Source organism: Siphateles boraxobius, unplaced genomic scaffold (genome assembly GCF_051911475.1).
Source record: "Siphateles boraxobius isolate OS27281-9 unplaced genomic scaffold, OSU_SipBor_1 31, whole genome shotgun sequence".
NCBI lineage: Eukaryota > Metazoa > Chordata > Actinopteri > Cypriniformes > Leuciscidae > Siphateles > Siphateles boraxobius.
In genome coordinates this window covers 18,976,863-19,002,973 of record NW_027508931.1, presented here as the reverse complement: position 1 = coordinate 19,002,973, position 26,111 = coordinate 18,976,863, and the positions used below count along the sequence as shown (strand labels likewise).

At 36.0% G+C, this 26,111-nt stretch overlaps 1 protein-coding gene and 2 long non-coding RNA genes across 3 annotated transcripts in view; all 3 read left to right on the top strand.

Moving 5' to 3' along the window:
- LOC143697014 (uncharacterized) overlaps positions 1 to 26,111 on the top strand; it is a 480,539-nt gene that overhangs the window by 262,477 nt on the left and 191,951 nt on the right. The gene's annotated exons all lie outside the window — the stretch shown is intronic.
- On the top strand, positions 2,648 to 4,042 carry LOC143697021 (uncharacterized). The gene is made up of 4 exons (XR_013186131.1): positions 2,648 to 2,672; positions 3,137 to 3,161; positions 3,359 to 3,430; positions 3,993 to 4,042. It is a non-coding gene; the product is annotated as an uncharacterized LOC143697021 (long non-coding RNA).
- Positions 8,860 to 13,448, top strand: LOC143697006 (extracellular calcium-sensing receptor-like). The gene is made up of 6 exons (XM_077193974.1): positions 8,860 to 9,080; positions 9,389 to 9,680; positions 9,869 to 10,696; positions 11,946 to 12,173; positions 12,329 to 12,452; positions 12,535 to 13,448. Exons 1-6 carry the CDS (start codon positions 8,860 to 8,862, stop codon positions 13,446 to 13,448), a joined length of 2,607 nt encoding a protein of 868 aa, XP_077050089.1.

Here is a 26,111-nt window from a genome sequence, read left to right as displayed (position 1 = left end):
AAAAAATGTTTTTCTTCTCTAACAAGACTGCAGCAACAGCTGTGTTATGATGAGGTGGAAGCAAGGAGGAAGCAGGATCCAATTGCAGCACACTTTATTTAATAAACTCAAACTACATAAAGACTCTGGCTAGGGCACAAGACTCAGGAACAGAACCACCAACATCAAGGTACAACAACAAGAACTCACAAAGACTGGACTGAAACACAGGGCTTAAATACAAGGCCAAACAAGCTAAACAAGATAACAAGGGGGCGTGGTATACATGAACACAAACGAGGAGCGGGAAAACTGAACAGGACTGAACCAAAAGCACAAAGACCGGGGGAACACAGACAGACATTACAACATAGCCCCCCCTCTATGGGCGGCTCCCGACGCCCATCAAAACTAGAGACATAGTTCGGGAGGGTGGTGGAGCGGAGGCGGTCCCGGGGGAGGGATGGCGGGCCAGGTCCGTGCAGGGAACGGGACCGGGGTCTTGCGATGGCGGACCTGGGCCATGGAACATGGGCGGAGCTGGACGAACAGACTGCCAGGGCGGAGCAGGCTGTGGGCGTGTCCACGACGGAGCAGGCTGAGGGCGAGGCCACGGCGGAGCAGGCTGAGGGCGTGACCAGGGCGGAGCAGGCTGTGGACCCTCGGGCATCCAGGGCGAAGCTGTCGGACCCTCGGGCGTCCAGGGCGGAGCTGTCGGACCCTCGGGCGTCCAGGGCGGAGCTGTCGGACCCTCGGGCGTCCGGGGCGGAGCTGTCGGACCCTAGGGCGTCCAGGGCAGAGCTGTCGGACCCTCGGGCGTCCAGGGCGGAGCTGTCGGACCCTCAGGCGTCCTGGGCGGAGCAGACCCTTCGGGCGTCCAGGGCGGAGCTGTCGGATCCTCGGGCGTCCAGGGCGGTGAAGACCCCTCGGGCGGCCACGGCGGTGAAGACCCCTCGGGCGGCCACGGCGGTGAAGACCCCTCGGGCGGCCACGGCGGTGAAGACCCCTCGGGCGGCCACGGCGGTGAAGACCCCTCGGGCGGCCACGGCGGTGAAGACCCTTCGGGCGGCCACGGCGGTGAAGACCTTTCGGGCGGCCACGGCGGTGAAGACCCTTCGGGCGGCCACGGCGGTGAAGACCCTTCGGGCGGCCATGCTGGAGAGGACCCTTCGGGTGGCCATGGTGGTGGCCTACTGCCCCCCCCCCAAAAAATTCTTGGGGGTAGCTACGGGGTCGTAGCCTGGAGAAGGCACCGGCTCAGGAGAAAGAGGCAGAACCAGCGGTGAAGAGGGCTTTAGGCTGGGCAGGACCAGCGGTGAAGGAAACTCTGGGCTGAACAGGACTGGCGCAGGATCAGCGGGCTCTGGTGCAGGATCAGCGGGCTCTGGCGCAGGATCAGCGGGCTCTGGCGCAGGATCAGCGGGCTCTGGCGCAGGATCAGCGGGCTCTGGCGCAGGATCAGCGGGCTCTGGCGCAGGATCAGCGGGCTCTGGCGCAGGATCAGCGGGCTCTGGCGCAGGATCAGCGGACACCGGCTCAAGGCCATAATGGCTAGTGTTGCGGTCACTGAGGGCTCAGGCGGCGCATGCGTGGCGTGATCAGTCTCTGACTGGGAAGACGTGACGAGAACGGTCTCTGGCTGGACGGTCTCTGGCTGGACGGTCTCTGGCTGGACGGTCCCTGGCTGGACGGTCCCTGGCTGGACGGTCCCTGGCTGGACGGTCCCTGGCTGGACGGTCTCTGGCTGGACGGTCTCTGGCTGGACGGTCTCTGGCTGGACGGTCTCTGGCTGGACGGTCCCTGGCTGGACGGTCCCTGGCTGGACGGTCCCTGGCTGGACGGTCCCTGGCTGGACGGGCTCTGGCTGGACGGGCTCTGGCTGGACGGGCTCTGGCTGGACGGGCTCTGGCTGGACGGGCTCTGGAACTGGTTTGACGGGACGAGATTCAGGCAGGACGGTGATCCTTGCAGACTGTACGGACCTTAGCGGGGAATCTGCCAAGCTGGACATCAGCCCTGAACGCCCATAGACCGATCCGGTGTCAGACCCGCTGACTGGCGTGACGCGGGGAAACTCAGGCTCTGCAAGTGCCGAACCGCCCAAGGAAAGGGCCAGATCAACAAACCCTTTCAGGGTCCAGCCAGTATGATCCTCCGGCATCACTTGAGCGATGTGCCAATCCAGCCCGCTACAAAACAGGTCCACGAGCTGGGCGTCATTTAGCGCTCCCAGATGACAACACGCCAAAAAGTCCCTCACATACCTCTCCAAGGGCTGGCCATCTTGAGACAGAGATGATAGGAATTTCCTTAAGGCCTGGTTGCTAACAACTGCTGGATCCATTGGCGGTGAGTTCTTCTGTTATGATGAGGTGGAAGCAAGGAGGAAGCAGGATCCAATTGCAGCACACTTTATTTAATAAACTCAAATTACATAAAGACTCTGGCTAGGGCACAAGACTCAGGAACAGAACCACCAACATCAAGGTACAACAACAAGAACTCACAAAGACTGGACTGAAACACAGGGCTTAAATACAAGGCCAAACAAGCTAAACAAGATAACAAGGGGGCGTGGTATACATGAACACAAACGAGGAGCGGGAAAACTGAACAGGACTGAACCAAAAGCACAAAGACCGGGGGAACACAGACAGACATTACAACAAGCTGAGACATCAGCGAAAACACAGGTGAGTAACATTATTTAGTAAGGATGGGTTATAAACTGTGTGCTTGTAGGAGCCAATTAGTGTTATACGAGACAATCATCCTTTCCTCCTGCCCCCCTTCGCTCCTCTCCAGCCACTGTCTTCTCCTTCCCTACTCTCCATCCAACCTCCACCTTCCCCCCACCCTGTCCTCTCCTTTAATAACGTTTAGGGCAATGATTAATTTGTTTCATATCTTTATCATTAATCTGCATTTATACATCATAACCTATTAACTATTGGGAAGCTAAATATAAGAATCAATATGAAACATAAACACCTTTCTAAAAGTTGCCAATAAATTAATATTGTGATGTGAAATTATTTTTCAGATTGAAGTTATAAAGGGGTGTTTTGCCAGGCAGAAGCGTGGAAAGCAGCCCGCCTTGCCACCTCTGCTACTGCCATGGTGTGGTATCTGCTGCTGGGCACCTTTTGATTTGCAGACTTTGCTGAAAAGCAACCTGAATGGTACAAAACATGTTCCTAATCTCTTCTGTCCTTGGGAAAAAAAAACAAGTCAGTGCGGGAATACCATCGCTTTTTTACTTGCCATTTTTGTATTTCTTTGCACCTCAAGTAAAAGGGATGTGTATATAAAAAATCTCTTGTTTTCACCACCTTCATTTTACCCCCCTTTCATAATAATTTTGAAATATTACTTTAAGGTGGGAAGCCAACCAGAGGGGATGGGGAGCAGCTGGTCGCCCTTGACCAAATTAAAAAGGTAGCCATTATTGGTGAGTAAATTCAAAAAAAATTGTTTTCCCTTCTCAATGCATTAAGACTTTATAAGTTCACCACTTTAACCATAGCCTACTTGTATCAATGTTTATTAGGCATCAATAGCGACTGTATAAGATAGGGCACCCATTATTGTTACTGTATCTGCTTGGAACCTATAATACTAATTCATTGCTTGCTCACTTCTTGATCCTACCTTTCCTCTTTTTCTGAATTTTTCCTATCCATGAATTTTCTCTGCTTTGGATACACATGATTGACCGTGTGACCGTTAACAATGCAGTCCCCATGACGGACATGTGCATATGAAAGAATGATGCCACTAAAAAAAAGGGGGGTGATGTTTCCAATCAGAATTTCTTTCAGTTTAAGCAGAATCCAATCAGAATCTTCCAATTGACGTGTTTACATGACGCATTTTTTATTATGATAAGCCCTTTATCCAAAACATGTGTCCAATCGCAGCTGTACTGTAAGCACTTTGGGTTCCTGATGAAGCACTATATTATTATTGTTATTATTATTATTATACTGTCTTATTATTTTTGTCTTCTCTAGATGCTACATTGAAGAAGTGGCCGGCAACCAGCCGAGGACAGATAGGCACATCTATCAATATCGAAGCTCACATAGCTGAGAAGATCAACAAGATAAATTGGGTTTTTTTCTGTTCAGTTTTTTGTCTTATTTTTTTTCTTGTAATATTTGATTGTTCTTAAGTAAATAAATAATTAAAATGTCTACATCTTGGGCTATTATTTATGTTGCCTAGTAGCTATGGATTTTAATAATTATACTAATATATAGGTAACATATAGCTGCATATTTATGTGCATATATGCACCTATATAGATACATATATGCACGTATAAGTGGATAAGACACATGCCTTTGGTGTGAGAGACCCGGGTTCGAATCCACTGCGAGACACCAATGTGTCCCTGAGCAAGACACTTAACCCCTAGTTGCTCCAGAGGCGTGCAACCTCTGAAATATAGCAATTGTAAGTCGCTTTGGGTAAAAGCGTCAGCTAAATGAATAAATGTAAATGTAAATATAGGTACATATATGCACGTATATATGCACCTATATAGGTACTTATATGCACGTATATATGCACCTATATAGGTACTTATATGCACGTATATATGCACCTATATGTGACCAGTCACGGAAACTAGGGACACAAGTCGGTTCTGGGGCATTTTGAGTTATTCATAGATTCTGAGAGTGTAATATCCAAGCTTTCCAACGATGTGTAACATGTGGAAATCTGATAATATTTGGAGAAGTTGTGGCCATTTTAAAGTAGGCACTTAAAAAAGCTCAAAGAGGAGAAAACGAGCTAAAGATTGTGCAGTTCTCACCTGTCTCTGCTGCTGGGGGTGACAATAGGGCTCATTTACATCTCATTTAGATAAGCCATACCCCCTGTAAAGCTCCTCCATGTGCTTTACAGCTTTTTTTACACTTCGAATGAGTGCACTTCTGCCGCACTAGGCGAAAAACAATTGTGCTGCCCCTCTATTTGCAACGTACCAGCAACAACACACAAATACCAATAATGCCATATAGCCTGCATATAACGCGAAACCAGCAACAACACATAAAGACCAATATGCCATATACATATAACGCAAAACCAGCAACAACACACAAAGACCAATATGCCATATAGCCTGCATATAACGCAAAACCAGCAACAACACACAAAGGCCAATATGCCATATACATACAGTATAACGCAAAACCAGCAACAACACACAAAGACCAATATGCCATATACATATAACGCAAAACCAACAACAACAAACAAAGACCAATAAGCCATAGGCCTACATATAGCGCAAATAGTACGCAACGCTCGTGTGCCCAAAATGTCAACAATATTAAAGTTTATGTAGGAGGCAAATGCCTGCTGGCATTTTTCTTTAAGCAGTCATTTCTGCAATTTTCCAAATAATCACATTTCACCTCCTCAAATTACTGTTGCAAATCTCTTTACACCACTTTCTTATGTGCGTATACACACACAAATGAAATGTCCGCAAGCACATTATATCATCAGCAGGTTCAGCATCTTAAATAACGACTAAAGAGCAAATGAAGCTTAACTTACATTTCAGAAACACGCACGGCAGGCCTTCATCGCAGCAGCAAAGGTCTTAACTGCATCCTCTATTTCGATTCTCCGTCACATATGAAACAGCCAGCCACCGCTGTCAGCGAGCCGAGCCGCCGTATTGAAGCACTGAGGGCGAGCGCGCTGCGCCCATACCTCCGGTTCAGTTTCCCGAGCCCACGAAGTGCGGCGAAAACATTTTCGGTGTAACTGCCAGACGGTTCATCTCGTCTGCGACAATCTTTGCGGCATCCATCTTCATTGAATTTTGATATCAGAGAGAGCTGGCCAGAGCACAGCATAATAAGTAGCCATGTGGTTGACTTGGAGGGCGGGGGCAAAAGCGCCGGGTTATTCAGTATGGAAGTACACACAGACAATGACACGCCACGCCCCTACTGCATGCTAGAATCTTCGAAAACAAGCCGATTTCAACCTCAAAATGTTAGCTTTTAAATATACCAATACTGCTATCTCAAACATGGAGAGGCTTCTTCGTGATTTCAATTAACAGATTCTCCAAAAAATTGAAAATCACCAATTTTGAAAAAAAACTCTTCTTTCTCATTTTGCTCGAAAGTTGTGCTGCCGACTTGTGTCCCTGGTTTCTGTGACGGGTCACAAATGTCCGCAAGCACATTATATCATCAGCAGGTTCAGCATCTTAAATAACGACTAAAGAGCAAATGAAGCTTAACTTACATTTCAGAAACACGCACGGCAGGCCTTCATCGCAGCAAAGGTCTTAACTGCATCCTCTATTTCGATTCTCTGTGCCAGTTCATGTTCTATGGAGATTGTTGCCAGTCCATTAACTCTGTTCCCTGTTCACAAAACGCTCCCCATTCAAAGCAATCGGGACGTCACATTTGAAACAGCCAGCCACCGCTGTCAGCGAGCCGAGCCGCCGTATTCAAGCACTGAGGGCGCGCGCGCCGCGCCCATACCTCCGGTTCAGTTTCCCGAGGCCACAAAGTGCGGCGAAAACATTTTCGGTGTAACTGCGAGACGGTTCAGCTCGTCTGCGACAATCTTTGCGGCATCCATCTTCATTGAATTTTGATATCAGATAGAGCCGGCCAGAGCACAGCATAATAAGTAGCCATGCGGTTCACTTGGAGGGCGGGGGCAAAAGTGCCGGGTTATTCATTATGGAAATACACACAGACAATGACACGCCACGCCCCTACTGCATGCAAGAATCTCCGAAAACAAGCCGATTTCAACCTCAAAATGTAAGCTTTTAAATATACCAATACTGCTATCTCAAACATGGAGAGGCTTCTTCGTGATTTCAATTAACAGATTCTCCAAAAAATTGAAAATCACCAATTTTGAAAAAAAACTCTTCTTTCTCATTTTGCTCGAAAGTTGTGCTGCCGACTTGTGTCCCTGGTTTCTGTGACGGGTCACATATGTTTATATAGGTTCTTTCCATGTGGGAAGGTAATAAATTTAAATTTGATAGTAACTTTGAACTATTTAAACAAAACAAAAAAAACGCTTCAGTGCGCCGGCGCTCTGGCAACGGTTAGCAGGTTAATATAAAAGAGCTTATTTTTTTTTGTTTTATCAACATGCTGATTGTCCTGATAGCCCTGACATGCTGATAGTACTTTGGTCAACCTTTATTAACCTTTATTAATATTTTTATTTTTATAGGAATGTGGCAAAGAGGGCCAAGACAAACATTCAGACGAGCAACAATGAGTCCACTCTGTCATGGAAAACAGAAACTGACATTGATATTTTCCCACAGACTCTGAGATTCCTGCCTGCCCGGGAACTTGGACCACAGATGAGTTCTGCTGACACACACACTCCACAGACTCTCTTCAAAATATTTTTTTTCTGAGAATGCCGTGTCAACTCTGTGCCACAGCACCAATGCTCAGGCTTTCTCCACATAGAGGAATTACAATAAAACAGATTGAAAAACAAAACCTTTGAATCTCCTCTCATTCTTTGTTCAGGCTGCCTCACTTGATGGCCCATTAGCCATTGGGGGAGTGTCTGTCACACCCCTGGTCTGAATCTCATTAATATTGATAGGCCATTACCACTCCCACACATAAACCTCTTCTGACAAAAAAACTGTCATACAAAGTATAAATTAATGTTTTGTTTTATGTGAACAATTAGGCAGGATGATTAGGCAGAACTCGAAGCGACAACATCCAGTCAAAAGTATAGTGGACACATATGTAGTATGTGTTTTGTGGTCTTATTTCAGCAACTTTCATTTTTATTTTTTTCAATAACAACGCATAAACATTATTCTCTTAAAAATACAAACATGTACATACATGTTGCTCACATATTATGGTAGCCCCGTTTGTGCTATATAGAGTGGATTTACACCTTTGCCATTAACATGTTTATAAATAACTGAAAAAAGCACAAATGTCAGTGCATGTCAAAACATCCCAAGGACCCCAAAAACACCTTGGTCCCCAGAGGGTTAATAATACATTTATTTAAGGTGCATGGATGAAATATCATGAATATGTGTCCACCCTGGAACAGTTTCTCACAGGAATTGAATATTTTACAACACCAGCTTATCACCCGCCTGCTACAGTAGCCATGTCCCAAACTCACGCTATCCACCTTAATTTGCTACACGGAAGTTAGCAATTTTCTGTGAATGTGTGAACTCCCGATTCATTAGATGCTGTAAGTAAATAGCTGGAAGAATAACAAAATGTAGGAAATGGTCAAATAAGTTGTGCTACACACCAGTGTGTTTACGACAGTAGATAATATGATAACAAATAATGTAATAAATTAAAGCAGTTAATATTAATTTTAATCAGTTAAAATTTTAAACAGGGTTAGGAGAATGTATTTTAACATGAACAAATCTCTCAACACCTTTAATATAAATTTAGATAGGGAAATGATAAAATAATGGGAAGGAGACATTGTGTTTTCCAGAGATGCCCACTTATTGGGGCGGCAGTGGCTCAGTGGTTCATGTAGGTTATCTACAAACCGAAAGGTTGGTGGTTCAATCCCCGGTTCCACCTGACCAAGTGTCGAGGTGTCCATGAGCAAGACACCTAACCCCAACTGCTCCCGACGAGCTGGGTGGCGCCTTGCATGGCTGACACCGCCGTTGGTGTATGAATGTGTGTGTGAATGTGAGGCAACTATGTAAAGCGCTTTGGTGGCCATTCGGTCTGTGAAAGCGCTATATAAATGCAGTCCATTTAGCACCGCCTGCTGTTTTAAAGCAACACCCCACACAATCATCATCATAAATTAGCGAGCAGAACGGGTGAGTGGGTCAGAAAGAGAGAGATGTGGATCACTCTAAACATCTGCCTGTATCTGTCTTTTAACTGCATTTCTGCAGCATCAATCGTCAGATCTGGTACCTGTCAGCTCCAGGGACGCTTCAAGTTGAATGGAATGTACCAGGATGGAGATGTTATACTTGGAGGCTTGTTTGAAGTTCATTTTTTCACAGTGTTCCCAGAGCAGAGCTTCAGATCAGAGCCAGAACCACCATATTGTGAGAAGTGAGTCTGGGTCCGGAATGACTCATAACTATAAAAGAATAATAAAAGAAAATTATTTAAGAATAAGAAAATAAAAAGGAATAAATAGGAAATATTACTGTTTTTGTCAAATAATGTGTAGACAGCTATGATGAAAAAAAAAACTTGACAAAAAAAAATATATGAATGCTACTTTATATCTAAAAAAGTGTCCACAATAGGAGGGTTCCATGAGATGTATGTGGAATGTATTGATGCTTAATTCATATTTTAGTTATTAGCTTTTTTGTATCACTGTATTATAATATGTTCTCTTGCTTTTTTCTTAGATTTGATATGGAAAGCTTCCAGCAGGCACAGACCATGGTTTTTGCTATAGAGGAGATCAATAAGAATCCAAATCTGCTGCCTAACATCACTCTTGGTTACCATCTTTATGACAACTGTGTGATGCTAGGAATGGCGTTCCGGGCTGCCATATCCCTGGTTAGTGGGACAGAGGATTCCTTCTCCAACCTAAACTGCACTGGCCCTCCTCCGGTGATTGGGATTGTGGGGGATCCAGGATCAACTCCATCCATTGCGATTTCCAGTGTTCTGGGGCTGTTTCGAGTACCTATAGTAAGATGGGATGAAAAAAGTAAAATTACACTAGATGCGTATTTTTCGTACTTTTAGTTTATAAGTTATTTTTAGCCATATATATCATGAATATATGTATTGTAACACTTTATTTCTCATTCGTCTGTGTTTGTTGATCATAACTCAATTTCTCTGTTTCATGCCTTTGCTCGATCTTTCCAAATTAGGTTAGTCACTATGCCACCTGCTCCTGTTTGAGTGACAGAAAAAAGTACCCCTCTTTCTTCAGAACTATTCCTAGTGATTCCTTCCAGGTGTTGGCTATGGTTCAGATCTTGAGGCATTTTGGGTGGACCTGGGTTGGTTTCCTCTACAGTGATGACGACTACGGAATCTATGCTTCTGTGTCCTTCCAGCAGGAAATGCAGCAGTTTGGAAGTTGTGTTGCTTTTTCTGAAATCCTGCCCCATGATAATAACCCCAAAGATATTCAACGTATAATGGGAGTGATTCAGGCCTCTACAGCAAGAGTGGTGGTTGTTTTTTCTACTTCATCCTTTCTTATGAACTTTATGGATGAGTTGGTGTTGCAAAATCTGTCAGGCAGGCAGTGGATTGCAAGTGAAGCTTGGGCCACTTCACCTGTGTTTCACAGTCCACGTTTCCTACCCTTCCTAGGGGGCACACTGGGCATCGCCATTAGACGTGGAGAGATCAAGACACTTAAAGACTTTCTCCTACGTCTCTGTCCCAGCAATGATCCAAGAAATAATATGTTGAGGATCTTCTGGGAGAACATGTTCAGGTGCAGTTTTGAAACTGGGGGTAAAAAGACAGAGGATGAACAAGTGAAAAATGTGTGTACAGGACAGGAGGATCTGAACACCACTGACACACCATACTCTGATGTTTCAGGGTTGAGGGCGGCTTATAATGTGTATAAGGCAGTTTATGCCCTGGCACATGCGCTTCATGATCTGATGCAGTGTGATGAGGGGAGAGGACCATTTAGTGGGAACAGCTGTGCCAACATAATCAACCTAAAACCTTGGCAGGTAAGACCCACAGGTATAGTGCAGATTCTCTCCAGGCATATAGAAGAGCTCATGTGGAAAAGCGAAATATGTCCTCTATATTAATTAATTGATTTATTAAGGCGAGACACGGCAGGCAAAAACATCGTTTTTTTTTTCACTGGTCAATTTTGAGATTTGGGGATATTTGTCTTCAATAACATGTCTTCTTTCAGACTTGTGGTGAAAAAAAAAGTCAGAAACACACATTTAGGTCTTTATTTTACTACACTTTGTGTGTTTGCATCTGTAGATTTCTCATAAATTCATCAAAAATTGTTGTCATAAATCATCCCTCTGCTCCGCGATCGCGATCTGAACCCTGTCATCACACACACCATTAGAAAGCTCTCTCTCTCCTGAACAATACTGCCGGATCCAAATATGGTCATTTCCTTATTATCAGCAACCAATCGCGAAAGTAAAAGGGGAGATTTTACTCTAAATGCGCAATCTCATTGGCTGATGCTAAATCTTTAAAGCCCATTTTCTCAAAATGACTTCTCTCTCATACTCCAAGTCCGAAATCTCCACTTCAGTAGCACCTATATACACCAAACGTTCCAGTCTTGTACCTAGTTATATTATGCAGACATTTACAGAGGGATTTGTAAATATATTATTCCTAGCCTGATTTATATAACAGTTTATTCCAAAATACATGTCGAAAATCATTTTTTTAAGGCTATTGGCAGTATATTCTGATTTACAGGATAACAAAAGTAGATATCCATAAATCCCTCTGTAATTGTTTCCCCATATAATATGTGAACACAATGAAAAAATCATTTTGAACCTGGCTTTATCCAATACTCAGATTTCGATTTTTTAAATATATGCAAAATAGCGCATATTTAATTAGATAATGTATCATTTGCATATGTAAACATTAAATTACAGAAAACTTGTAATACATTTTTTTCTCATCTTAATGTAGGTAATCAACTGGCAAAGTTTCATGGTGATATCTGCTAGTTAAAAAATGACCCTATTCACCTGTAGTGTCTCACCTTAATTAATTTTCTGATATTTTAATAAATCTGATATTGTCACAATAATATTGGTATGTGTTAGTTACAGAAGATATATTTATATTATATTATTTGAAAGCATGACAATTAAAATTTTAAAACACATCAGTCAATCAAGCCTTTTTATCAGAACTTTGGTAATTAAAAGTAAAGTGTGGCAATCATGTATGAATGTATATTTGTTATTTTTAACTATACAGCTGGTTCACTACCTACAGCAAGTGGACTTCACCACAGGCTTTGGGGATCATGTGTCATTTGATAACAATGGAGATGCCCTGGCCATCTATGATGTATTGAACTGGCAGCCAAACTCTGATGGATCAATAAGAGTCCAAACAGTTGGTGTAGTAAATGAAGGGGCACTGACAGGGAAGGTGCTCACACTGGATGAGGATGCATTATACTGGAATTTTCCGATGAAAAAAGTATATTTTTTTAATAATAATTACAGCATATTACAATCATTCATACATTTCTGGCATACTGTAGAACAGTGGTTTCCAAATGCCTCATGAAAATACTACAGTATTCTGAGCATTCACTCTATTCATAAATAACAACATATTCTGTCCCATGACAGCCCCCACATTCTGTGTGCAGTGAGAGCTGCCCGCCAGGGACCAGACAAGCCATGAGGAAAGGTCTTCCTGTCTGCTGTTTTGACTGCCTTCCATGCGGAGATGGAGAGATTTCTAATACAACAGGTGATGAGATTTTTGTTGGTAGATATAATATTAAAATATTTTCCTCATAACTACTTACCTTCTCTAATTTTCTTACTCACAGATGCTTTTGAGTGCACAATGTGTCCAGAAGAGTTTTGGTCAAATCCAGATAAGGATCAGTGTGTCCCTAAAGAAGTAGAGTTCCTGTCCTATGAGGAACCTCTGGGGATCTCTTTGACCACTGCATCCCTACTTGGCACCTGGTTCTGCGCTCTTGTGATGGTCATCTTTGCACATCACCGTAACACTCCCATAGTACGCGCCAACAATTCAGAGCTCAGCTTCTTGCTGCTGTTGTCACTCAAACTGTGTTTCCTGTGTGTGCTTCTGTTCATTGGTCAGCCACAGTTGTGGATGTGTCAGTTAAGACATGCTGTGTTTGGCATTAGCTTTGTCCTGTGCGTCTCCAGCATCCTGGTCAAGACTATGGTGGTCATAGCTGTGTTCAGGTCATCTCGACCAGAAGGCAAAGGAGCAATGAAATGGTTTGGAGTAGTTCAACAAAGATGCACAGTACTGGTCCTAACAGCCCTCCAGGTTGTGATATGTGCAGTCTGGCTATCAACTGCCTCTCCAACACCCCATAAAAACAACCAGTATCTTCGTTCTAAAATAGTATATGAATGTGCTATAGGCTCAGTGGCTGGTTTTTCAATGCTGCTTGGATACATTGGACTGTTGGCCGCAGTAAGCTTCATGTTAGCCTTCCTGGCGAGAAACCTTCCAGATAATTTTAATGAAGCAAAGTTTATCACTTTCAGCATGTTGATCTTCTGTGCTGTATGGATTGTATTTATTCCGGCATATGTGAGCTCACCAGGGAAATACGCAGTAGCTGTAGAGATATTTGCCATTTTAGCTTCCAGTTATGGATTACTAGTGGCCATATTTGCCCCAAAGTGCTACATCATTATTTTACATCCAGAAAGAAACACTAAAAAAGCCATCATGAGAAGAGAAACACAAAATAGATAGTTTTATATTATTCTGATGTTTGTGTAAAAAAGTTTAAAATATTTAAATGCCTGCTGTTCGGTAATATTTAAAAGTTTGCAGTTTGAAGTGAATTCATTATTTATTGAGATTTTTTATTGAAATACAATTTATTTCCAGGTTCATCAAATATATACACTTGATTTAACCCTGAATTGGACACTGGGGTCTATATGACCCCCAATCGAAGTTTCCTTAGTAAAAAAAAATGGTTCCCTTCATCTCAGTGGAATAAGATTTGGTAACTTTTCCTACATTATCTATCTATTCACACACAAAAAAACTGGGCTTGATTCGGTGGTTCTATAGGTACGTAAAAAAATAAATTACACTTCTGGTCTTCGGGGTCAATATGACCCCACATTGAAATGAATGGGAACATCGGAAAAAAATGTGTTTTTTATTTATCATTTGTCAAAAAAAATCAATAAATCCAGAATAAATCTGAAAATTTCCATACCGCAATGAAGTCCTGGTACTAGAGCACAAATGCAATGTGGAACGAACATGATCACTTGCACACACACGTGTACGCGCACACAAACACACATAAACGTATGACTCCAATAGAAAGCATTTTTATTGAAATTGGCAAATAAAATCAATAATTCCTGCATAAATTTGAAAATTCTCACACATAAATGAAGGCCTGGTACTAGATCACTAATGCAATGTGGAATGAACATTAACACACACACATGTGTGCCCACACAGCCATACCTGTCAAGTTTTGGATTTGAAAATAAGGGAAATTTTCCGGCGCCCACCGCGAACAGTCCCACCACCGCAACCAAGCTCCAGTCACGTTATCCCTTACATTTTAAGACAAGTGTTATAGCTTAAATGAAAACACAAAAGGGTATATATGAAGAGCATTTATTTTAAAGGCTTATTTGCATATTTTCTGTTCATTTAACATTGCTTGTCTCTACATTTACATTTTATTTTCATTCCACACATTCTTTTAATTTCATATTGCTTTTCTTTTACAGTTTTTCTTTACATGTCACATAACTTTTCTTTACTCTTTTAGTTAGTTATTTTTCAAATTTGTTGCAGACTTTGCATTCTTTTTAGGCTGCAACCCCACTTTTGAAAAATCCTCAGAAATGGCACCCAAACTGAAACAGATAGCCTACAGTTCATAAACACTTTGCACTAAAATCACAAGTATGATCTCATTTGAAAGCTGACACCTGGCAGTTTATTGTAAATGTAGAATTAATTATTGTCATAATGAAAAAATAGTTATTAATAGCTACAAAGTTTTGTAAAGTTATTAGAAACTTGAGTGTTATATCTTTTTAATGATGTATAGTTTGTCAAGGTAATAACATTAAATCTGATAGTAACTTTGAACTATTTAAACAAACAAAAAACGCTTCAGTGCGCCGGCGCACTGGCAACGGTTAACAGGTTTTAAGATGCTAAAGTCGCAGTTACAAAACGCGTGACTGTCCCCTACCCTGCTCCTCTTCAGAAAAGTAAATTCGCTGTCCCATTGATCACGGTATTTACATGAGGGTTTTGGTTTTGTGGCAGGAGTGCCTTCCGTCTCTGTCGTAGCGTCCATCATCCGTCTGCGATTTTTTTTTTTTTTTCCTGCGTTGTCACTCTGACCTCACTTACACACTAACCTCGCGACAACTGTACCTGTAGTAGGCTACAACAGTTGGCAGTTATCGCGTGGCTAGTGACAGAGCTCAGATTGCGAATGTTTTTTGTTTTTTTTAATCCGCCCGGGCCATTATTATTTTTTAATAGCGCAGGTTAAAATACGGGAGATTTACGGGAAAATACTAATACGGGAGGACGGCGGGAAAGAAGGGTTAAATACGGGACTTTCCCGGCCAAAGCGGGATACTTGACAGGTATGACACAGACACAAATACACACACAGATAGAGAGAGATGTGACTGCAATAGAGATCATCTTTATAGAAATTGGGAAATAAAATCAATAATTTCTGCATAAATCTAAAACTTTTCACACACAAATGAAGGTATGATATGAGAGCACAAATGTAACATGGAATGAATGTGACTGCACACACATAACATACACACAGAGAGAGACACAAACAAACAAACAAAAAGGTGTGACAGCAAAAGAGAGCATTTTTTATAGAAATTGGGAAATAAAATCAATAATCCCAGCATGAATCTAAAAATGTTCACACATAAATGAAGGCCAGGCATTAGAGAAAAAAACAATGTGGAATGACCATGATTACACACACACACACACACACACACCAAGGTTATAATCGTTAACGAAAACGAACGAAAAAACGAAAACTAGGTGGGAAAAAACATTGTCGTTAACTGAAATAAAAATAAAAACGAGGCATTACAAAAAACGATAACTAACTAAAACTATAATGTGTGTTTGGCAAAACTAACTAAAATAAAATAAAATTATAGAGTAAATGTCCTTAGTTTTCGTCTTTGTCAATGTCTTGGGCCGCCGCACAGGCCGCCACATATTGCGTTTCGTTATTCATTTTAAAAAAACGCAGCGTATTCGTTCAGCTGCATTTCCTTTCCCTGCTCTCTCTCTCACATACACGCGCACGCACACACACACGCACACACACACACACACACACACACACACACACACACACACACACACACACACACACACAGACCCTCCCCTCCGTGCACACCGCGTCTCCATGAAAATGAGTGTTCGTTGAAAGCAAGTTCGCGAAAGGTTGGTAGGCTATCTCGTGAACACCTTTACACAATCACACATTAAAAAGTAGTATAACAAATATTTTAAATTCTGAATACAGAATAATTTTGTCAGTGTGTTAATGTCGACCCGAGAAGCGATTGCGGCTTCTTTAGAAAGTTTGAGGTAAAATGCAGTTGGGTTGTCGATGTCAAAACACGATATAAGCTGTGATTCAAATATTAGCTAAAGTTGAATAATGTTATGTCATTTTTAAGTTGGCTTGTGAAAGCCAACTTACTGAAATCCTATTTAAACTTATTATTAAGTTGGCTTGTGAAAGCCAACTTACTGAAATCCTATTTAAACTTATTATTATTCTTTTTCTTCTTCTTTTTCTTAACCAAAATTTTCTGACTGCTACTCCTCCTAGAGCTTTAACTCTACAAACTCCAAACTCGGGTCAGACCTTCAGACTGTTCTGACTTCCGTGTGCTATATCTTTTCAGACTGATTTGACTTTCAGATTTCTTAAAAATTAATATTAAAAGTCATAAAAATCCCATTGACTTTCATTGCAACAGTTCAAATTGAGCCAAGGCTACGGTGGCCCAGCAGTGTACAACACAAAAACTCAAATCTAAACTCCCTGAAGCCCAAGACTCAATTAAACTACCATTCTATATGTACTAATGAACTTATCTATCTATCTATCTATCTATCTATCTATCTATCTATCTATCTATCTATCTATCTATCTATCTATCTATCTATCTATCTATCTATCTATCTATCTATCTATCCATCCATCCATCTATCTATCTATCTATCTATCTATCTATCTATCTATCCATCTATCTATCTATCTATCTATCTATCTATCTATCTATCTATCTATCTATCTATCTATCTATCTATCTATCTTTCTTTCTTTCTTTCTTTCTTTCTTTCTTACTAACTAATCTATCTTTCTTTCTTTCTTTCTAACTAATCTTTCTTCTTTCTTTATTTATTTCTTTCTTTCTTTCTAACTAATCTTTCTTCTTTCTTTCTTTCTTTCTTTCTTTCTTTCTTTCTTTCTTTCTTTCTTTCTAACTAATATTTCTTCTTTCTTTCTTTCTAACTAATATTTCTTCTTTCTAACTAATCTTTCTTCTTTCTTTCTAACTAATCTTTCTTTCTTTCTAACTAATCTTTCTTTCTTTCTAACTAATCTTTCTTCTTTCTTTCTTTCTTTCTTTCTTTCTAACTAATCTTTCTTCTTTCTTTCTTTCTTTCTAACTAATCTTTCTTCTTTCTTTCTTTCTTTCTTTCTTTCTTTCTTTCTTTCTTTCTTTCTTTTTCTTTCTTTCTTTCTAACTAATCTTTCTTTTTTCTTTCTTTCTTTCTAACTAATCTTTCTTCTTTCTTTCTTTCTTTCTTTCTTTCTTTCTAACTAATCTTTCTTTCTTTCTTTCTTTCTTTCTTTCTTTCTTTCTTTCTTTCTTTCTTTCTTTCTTTCTTTCTAACTAATCTTTCTTCTTTCTTTCTAACTAATCTTTCTTCTTTCTTTCTAACTAATCTTTCTTCTTTCTTTCTTTCTTTCTTTCTTTCTTTCTTTCTTTCTTTCTTTCTTTCTTTCTTTCTTTCTTTCTTTCTTTCTTTCTTTCTAACTAATCTTTCTTCTTTCTTTCTTTCTTTCTTTCTTTCTTTCTTTCTTACTAATCTTTCTTCTTTCTTTCTTTCTTTCTAACTAATCTTTCTTCTTTCTTTCTTTCTTTCTTTCTAAATAATCTTTCTTTTTTCTTTCTTTCTTTCTTTCTTTCTTTCTTTCTTTCTTTCTAACTAATATTTCTTCTTTCTTTCTTTCTAACTAATATTTCTTCTTTCTAACTAATCTTTCTTCTTTCTTTCTAACTAATCTTTCTTTCTTTCTAACTAATCTTTCTTTCTTTCTAACTAATCTTTCTTCTTTCTTTCTTTCTTTCTTTCTTTCTAACTAATCTTTCTTCTTTCTTTCTTTCTTTCTTTCTAACTAATCTTTCTTCTTTCTTTCTTTCTTTCTTTCTTTCTTTCTTTCTTTCTTTTTCTTTCTTTCTTTCTAACTAATCTTTCTTCTTTCTTTCTTTTTAACTAATCTTTCTTCTTTCTTTCTTTCTTTCTAACTAATCTTTCTTTCTTTCTTTCTTTCTTTCTAACTAATCTTTCTTTCTTTCTTTCTTTCTTTCTTTCTTTCTTTCTTTCTTTCTAACTAATCTTTCTTCTTTCTTTCTAACTAATCTTTCTTCTTTATTTCTAACTAATCTTTCTTCTTTCTTTCTTTCTTTCTTTCTTTCTTTCTTTCTTTCTTTCTTTCTTTCTAACTAATCTTTCTTCTTTCTTTCTTTCTTTCTTTCTTTCTTTCTTTCTTTCTTTCTTTCTTACTAATCTTTCTTCTTTCTTTCTTTCTTTCTTTCTAACTAATCTTTCTTCTTTCTTTCTTTCTTTCTTTCTAACTAATCTTTCTTTTTTCTTTCTTTCTTTCTTTCTTTCTTTCTTTCTTTCTTTCTTTCTTTCTTTCTTTCTTTCTTTCTTTCTAACTAATCTTTCTTCTTTCTTTCTTTCTTTCTTTCTTTCTTTTTCTTTCTTTCTTTCTAACTAATCTTTCTTCTTTCTTTCTTTCTTTCTTTCTAACTAATCTTTCTTCTTTCTTTCTTTCTTTCTTTCTTTCTTTCTAACTAATCTTTCTTCTTTCTTTCTTTCTTTCTTTCTTTCTTTCTTTCTTTCTTTCTTTCTTTCTTTCTTTCTTACTAATCTTTCTTCTTTCTTTCTTTCTTTCTTTCTAACTAATCTTTCTTCTTTCTTTCTTTCTTTCTAACTAATCTTTCTTTTTTCTTTCTTTCTTTCTTTCTTTCTTTCTTTCTTTCTTTCTTTCTTTCTAACTAATCTTTCTTCTTTCTTTCTTTCTTTCTTTCTTTCTTTCTTTCTTTTTCTTTCTTTCTTTCTAACTAATCTTTCTTCTTTCTTTCTTTCTTTCTTTCTAACTAATCTTTCTTCTTTCTTTCTTTCTTTCTTTCTTTCTTTCTTTCTAACTAATCTTTCTTCTTTCTTTCTTTCTTTCTTTCTTTCTTTCTTTCTTTCTTTCTTTCTTTCTTTCTTTCTTTCTTCTTTCTTTCTAACTAATCTTTCTTTCTTTCTTTCTAACTAATCTTTCTTCTTTCTTTCTTTCTAACTAATCTTTCTTCTTTCTTTCTTTCTTTCTAACTAATCTTTCTTCTTTCTTTCTTTCTTTCTAACTAATCTTTCTTCTTTCTTTCTTTCTTTCTTTCTTTCTTTCTTTCTTTTTCTTTCTTTCTTTTTCTTTCTTTCTAACTTATCTTTCTTCTTTCTTTCTTTCTTTCTTTCTTTCTTTCTTTCTTTCTTTCTTTCTAACTAATCTTTCTTCTTTCTTTCTTTCTTTCTTTCTTTCTTTCTAACTAATCTTTCTTCTTTCTTTCTTTCTTTCTAACTAATCTTTCTTTCTTTCTTTCTAACTAATCTTTCTTCTTTCTTTCTAACTAATCTTTCTTCTTTCTTTCTTTCTTTCTTTCTTTATTTCTTTCTTTCTAACTAATCTTTCTTCTTTCTTTCTAACTAATCTTTCTTCTTTCTTTCTAACTAATCTTTCTTCTTTCTTCTTTCTTTCTTTCTTCCTTTCTTTCTTTCTTTCTTTCTTTCTTTCTAACTAATCTTTCTTCTTTCTTTCTTTCTTTCTTTCTTTCTTTCTTTCTTTTTCTTTCTTTCTAACTAATCTTTCTTCTTTCTTTTCTAACTATTCTTTCTTCTTTCTTTCTTTCTTTCTTTCTTTCTTTCTTTCTTTCTTTCTTTCTTTCTTTCTAACTAATCTTTCTTTCTAACTAATCTTTCTTTCTAACTAATTCTTTCTTTCTTTCTTTCTAACTAATCTTTCTTCTTTCTTTCTTTCTTTCTAACTAATCTTTCTTCTTTCTTTCTTTCTTTCTTTCTTTCTTTCTTTCTTTCTTTCTTTCTTTCTTTCTTTTTCTTTCTTTCTTTCTAACTAATCTTTCTTCTTTCTTTCTTTCTTTCTAACTAATCTTTCTTTCTAACTAATCTTTCTTTCTTTCTTTCTAACTAATCTTTCTTCTTTCTTTCTTTCTAACTAATCTTTCTTCTTTCTTTCTTTCTTTCTTTCTTTCTAACTAATCTTTCTTCTTTCTTTCTAACTAATCTTTCTTCTTTCTTTCTAACTAATCTTTCTTCTTTCTTTCTTTCTTTCTTTCTTTCTTTCTAACTAATCTTTCTTCTTTCTTTCTTTCTTTCTTTCTTTTTCTTTCTTTCTTTCTAACTAATCTTTCTTCTTTCTTTCTTTCTTTCTAACTAATCTTTCTTCTTTCTTTCTTTCTAACTATTCTTTCTTCTTTCTTTCTTTCTTTCTTTCTTTCTTTCTTTCTTTCTTTCTTTCTTTCTTTCTTTTTCTTTCTTTCTTTCTTTCTTTCTTTCTTTCTTTCTTTCTTTCTTTCTTTCTAACTAATATTTCTTCTTTCTAACTAATATTTCTTCTTTCTTTCTTTCTTTCTTTCTTTCTTTCTTTCTTTCTTTCTAACTAATATTTCTTCTTTCTTTCTAACTAATATTTCTTCTTTCTTTCTTTCTAACTAATCTTTCTTTCTTTCTTTCTAACTAATCTTTCTTTCTTTCTTTCTTTCTTTCTAACTAATCTTTCTTCTTTCTTTCTTTCTTTCTTTCTTTCTTTCTTTCTTTCTTTCTTTCTTTCTAACTAATCTTTCTTCTTTCTTTCTTTCTTTCTTTCTAACTAATCTTTATTCTTTCTTTCTTTCTTTCTTTCTTTCTTTCTTTCTTTCTAACTAATCTTTCTTTCTAACTAATTCTTTCTTTCTTTCTTTCTAACTAATCTTTCTTCTTTCTTTCTTTCTTTCTTTCTAACTAATATTTCTTCTTTCTTTCTTTCTTTCTTTCTTTCTTTCTTTCTTTCTTTCTAACTAATATTTCTTTCTTTCTTTCTTTCTTTCTTTCTTTCTTTCTTTCTTTCTAACTGATATTTCTTCTTTCTTTCTTTCTAACTAATCTTTCTTTCTTTCTTTCTTTCTTTCTAACTAATCTTTCTTCTTTCTTTCTAACTAATCTTTCTTCTTTCTTTCTTTCTTTCTTTCTTTCTTTTTTACTTTTTCTTTCTTTCTTTCTAACTAATCTTTCTTCTTTCTTTCTTTCTTTCTTTCTAACTAATCTTTCTTCTTTCTTTCTTTCTAACTAATCTTTCTTCTTTCTTTCTTTCTTTCTTTCTTTCTAACTAATCTTTCTTCTTTCTTTCTTTCTTTCTTTCTAACTAATCTTTCTTCTTTCTTTCTTTCTTTCTTTCTTTCTTTCTTTCTTTCTAACTAATCTTTCTTCTTTCTTTCTTTTTAACTAATCTTTCTTCTTTCTTTCTTTCTTTCTAACTAATCTTTCTTTCTTTCTTTCTAACTAATCTTTCTTTCTTTCTTTCTTTCTTTCTTTCTTTCTTTCTTTCTAACTAATCTTTCTTCTTTCTTTCTAACTAATCTTTCTTCTTTATTTCTAACTAATCTTTCTTCTTTCTTTCTTTCTTTCTTTCTTTCTTTCTTTCTTTCTTTCTAACTAATCTTTCTTCTTTCTTTCTTTCTTTCTTTCTTTCTTTCTTTCTTTCTTTCCTTCTTACTAATCTTTCTTCTTTCTTTCTTTCTTTCTTTCTAACTAATCTTTCTTCTTTCTTTCTTTCTTTCTAACTAATCTTTCTTTTTTCTTTCTTTCTTTCTTTCTTTCTTTCTTTCTTTCTTTCTTTCTAACTAATCTTTCTTCTTTCTTTCTTTCTTTCTTTCTTTCTTTCTTTCTTTCTTTTTCTTTCTTTCTTTCTAACTAATCTTTCTTCTTTCTTTCTTTCTTTCTTTCTAACTAATCTTTCTTCTTTCTTTCTTTCTTTCTTTCTTTCTTTCTAACTAATCTTTCTTCTTTCTTTCTTTCTTTCTTTCTTTCTTTCTTTCTTTCTTTCTTCTTTCTTTCTAACTAATCTTTCTTTCTTTCTTTCTAACTAATCTTTCTTCTTTCTTTCTTTCTAACTAATCTTTCTTCTTTCTTTCTTTCTTTCTTTCTTTCTTTCTTTCTAACTAATCTTTCTTCTTTCTTTCTTTCTTTCTAACTAATCTTTCTTCTTTCTTTCTAACTAATCTTTCTTCTTTCTTCTTTCTTTCTTTCTTCCTTTCTTTCTTTCTTTCTTTCTTTCTTTCTTTCTTTCTTTCTAACTAATCTTTCTTCTTTCTTTCTTTCTTTCTTTCTTTCTTTTTCTTTCTTTCTAACTAATCTTTCTTCTTTCTTTCTTTCTTTCTTTCTAACTAATCTTTCTTCTTTCTTTCTTTCTAACTAATCTTTCTTCTTTCTTTCTTTCTTTCTTTCTTTCTAACTAATCTTTCTTCTTTCTTTCTTTCTTTCTTTCTAACTAATCTTTCTTCTTTCTTTCTTTCTTTCTTTCTTTCTTTCTTTCTAACTAATCTTTCTTCTTTCTTTCTTTTTAACTAATCTTTCTTCTTTCTTTCTTTCTTTCTAACTAATCTTTCTTTCTTTCTTTCTAACTAATCTTTCTTTCTTTCTTTCTTTCTTTCTTTCTTTCTTTCTTTCTTTCTAACTAATCTTTCTTCTTTCTTTCTAACTAATCTTTCTTCTTTATTTCTAACTAATCTTTCTTCTTTCTTTCTTTCTTTCTTTCTTTCTTTCTTTCTTTCTTTCTTTCTTTCTAACTGATATTTCTTCTTTCTTTCTTTCTAACTAATCTTTCTTTCTTTCTTTCTTTCTTTCTAACTAATCTTTCTTCTTTCTTTCTAACTAATCTTTCTTCTTTCTTTCTTTCTTTCTTTCTTTCTTTTTTACTTTTTCTTTCTTTCTTTCTAACTAATCTTTCTTCTTTCTTTCTTTCTTTCTTTCTAACTAATCTTTCTTCTTTCTTTCTTTCTAACTAATCTTTCTTCTTTCTTTCTTTCTTTCTTTCTTTCTAACTAATCTTTCTTCTTTCTTTCTTTCTTTCTTTCTAACTAATCTTTCTTCTTTCTTTCTTTCTTTCTTTCTTTCTTTCTTTCTAACTAATCTTTCTTCTTTCTTTCTTTTTAACTAATCTTTCTTCTTTCTTTCTTTCTTTCTAACTAATCTTTCTTTCTTTCTTTCTAACTAATCTTTCTTTCTTTCTTTCTTTCTTTCTTTCTTTCTTTCTTTCTTTCTAACTAATCTTTCTTCTTTCTTTCTAACTAATCTTTCTTCTTTATTTCTAACTAATCTTTCTTCTTTCTTTCTTTCTTTCTTTCTTTCTTTCTTTCTTTCTTTCTAACTAATCTTTCTTCTTTCTTTCTTTCTTTCTTTCTTTCTTTCTTTCTTTCTTTCCTTCTTACTAATCTTTCTTCTTTCTTTCTTTCTTTCTTTCTAACTAATCTTTCTTCTTTCTTTCTTTCTTTCTAACTAATCTTTCTTTTTTCTTTCTTTCTTTCTTTCTTTCTTTCTTTCTTTCTTTCTTTCTAACTAATCTTTCTTCTTTCTTTCTTTCTTTCTTTCTTTCTTTCTTTCTTTCTTTTTCTTTCTTTCTTTCTAACTAATCTTTCTTCTTTCTTTCTTTCTTTCTTTCTAACTAATCTTTCTTCTTTCTTTCTTTCTTTCTTTCTTTCTTTCTAACTAATCTTTCTTCTTTCTTTCTTTCTTTCTTTCTTTCTTTCTTTCTTTCTTTCTTTCTTCTTTCTTTCTAACTAATCTTTCTTTCTTTCTTTCTAACTAATCTTTCTTCTTTCTTTCTTTCTAACTAATCTTTCTTCTTTCTTTCTTTCTTTCTTTCTTTCTTTCTTTCTAACTAATCTTTCTTCTTTCTTTCTTTCTTTCTAACTAATCTTTCTTCTTTCTTTCTAACTAATCTTTCTTCTTTCTTCTTTCTTTCTTTCTTCCTTTCTTTCTTTCTTTCTTTCTTTCTTTCTTTCTTTCTTTCTTTCTAACTAATCTTTCTTCTTTCTTTCTTTCTTTCTTTCTTTCTTTTTCTTTCTTTCTAACTAATCTTTCTTCTTTCTTTCTTTCTTTCTTTCTAACTAATCTTTCTTCTTTCTTTCTTTCTAACTAATCTTTCTTCTTTCTTTCTTTCTTTCTTTCTTTCTAACTAATCTTTCTTCTTTCTTTCTTTCTTTCTTTCTAACTAATCTTTCTTCTTTCTTTCTTTCTTTCTTTCTTTCTTTCTTTCTTTCTAACTAATCTTTCTTCTTTCTTTCTTTTTAACTAATCTTTCTTCTTTCTTTCTTTCTTTCTAACTAATCTTTCTTTCTTTCTTTCTAACTAATCTTTCTTTCTTTCTTTCTTTCTTTCTTTCTTTCTTTCTTTCTTTCTAACTAATCTTTCTTCTTTCTTTCTAACTAATCTTTCTTCTTTATTTCTAACTAATCTTTCTTCTTTCTTTCTTTCTTTCTTTCTTTCTTTCTTTCTTTCTTTCTTTCTTTCTAACTAATCTTTCTTCTTTCTTTCTTTCTTTCTTTCTTTCTTTCTTTCTTTCCTTCTTACTAATCTTTCTTCTTTCTTTCTTTCTTTCTTTCTAACTAATCTTTCTTCTTTCTTTCTTTCTTTCTAACTAATCTTTCTTTTTCTTTCTTTCTTTCTTTCTTTCTTTCTTTCTTTCTTTCTTTCTAACTAATCTTTCTTCTTTCTTTCTTTCTTTCTTTCTTTCTTTCTTTCTTTCTTTTTCTTTCTTTCTTTCTAACTAATCTTTCTTCTTTCTTTCTTTCTTTCTTTCTAACTAATCTTTCTTCTTTCTTTCTTTCTTTCTTTCTTTCTTTCTTTCTTTCTAACTAATCTTTCTTCTTTCTTTCTTTCTTTCTTTCTTTCTTTCTTTCTTTCTTTCTTCTTTCTTTCTAACTAATCTTTCTTTCTTTCTTTCTAACTAATCTTTCTTCTTTCTTTCTTTCTAACTAATCTTTCTTCTTTCTTTCTTTCTTTCTTTCTTTCTTTCTTTCTTTCTAACTAATCTTTCTTCTTTCTTTCTTTCTTTCTAACTAATCTTTCTTCTTTCTTTCTAACTAATCTTTCTTCTTTCTTCTTTCTTTCTTTCTTCCTTTCTTTCTTTCTTTCTTTCTTTCTTTCTTTCTTTCTTTCTTTCTAACTAATCTTTCTTCTTTCTTTCTTTCTTTCTTTCTTTCTTTTTCTTTCTTTCTAACTAATCTTTCTTCTTTCTTTTCTAACTATTCTTTCTTCTTTCTTTCTTTCTTTCTTTCTTTCTTTCTTTCTTTCTTTCTTTCTTTCTTTCTTTCTTTCTAACTAATCTTTCTTTCTAACTAATCTTTCTTTCTAACTAATTCTTTCTTTCTTTCTTTCTAACTAATCTTTCTTCTTTCTTTCTTTCTTTCTAACTAATCTTTCTTCTTTCTTTCTTTCTTTCTTTCTTTCTTTCTTTCTTTCTTTTTCTTTCTTTCTTTCTAACTAATCTTTCTTCTTTCTTTCTTTCTTTCTAACTAATCTTTCTTTCTAACTAATCTTTCTTTCTTTCTTTCTAACTAATCTTTCTTCTTTCTTTCTTTCTAACTAATCTTTCTTCTTTCTTTCTTTCTTTCTTTCTTTCTAACTAATCTTTCTTCTTTCTTTCTAACTAATCTTTCTTCTTTCTTTCTAACTAATCTTTCTTCTTTCTTTCTTTCTTTCTTTCTTTCTTTCTTTCTAACTAATCTTTCTTCTTTCTTTCTTTCTTTCTTTCTTTTTCTTTCTTTCTTTCTAACTAATCTTTCTTCTTTCTTTCTTTCTTTCTAACTAATCTTTCTTCTTTCTTTCTTTCTAACTATTCTTTCTTCTTTCTTTCTTTCTTTCTTTCTTTCTTTCTAACTAATCTTTCTTTCTAACTAATTCTTTCTTTCTTTCTAACTAATCTTTCTTCTTTCTTTCTTTCTTTCTTTCTTTCTTTCTTTCTTTCTTTCTTTCTTTCTTTTTCTTTCTTTCTTTCTTTCTTTCTTTCTTTCTTTCTTTCTAACTAATATT

Bases quoted from the DNA above. Each gene is read 5' to 3' on its own strand.
- LOC143697006 (XM_077193974.1), top strand. From the start codon at position 8,860: ATGTGGATCACTCTAAACATCTGCCTGTATCTGTCTTTTAACTGCATT. The intron at 12,174-12,328 runs GTATATTTTTTT...GTCCCATGACAG, and splicing joins GGAATTTTCCGATGAAAAAA to CCCCCACATTCTGTGTGCAG. The intron at 12,453-12,534 runs GTGATGAGATTT...TCTTACTCACAG, and splicing joins AGAGATTTCTAATACAACAG to ATGCTTTTGAGTGCACAATG.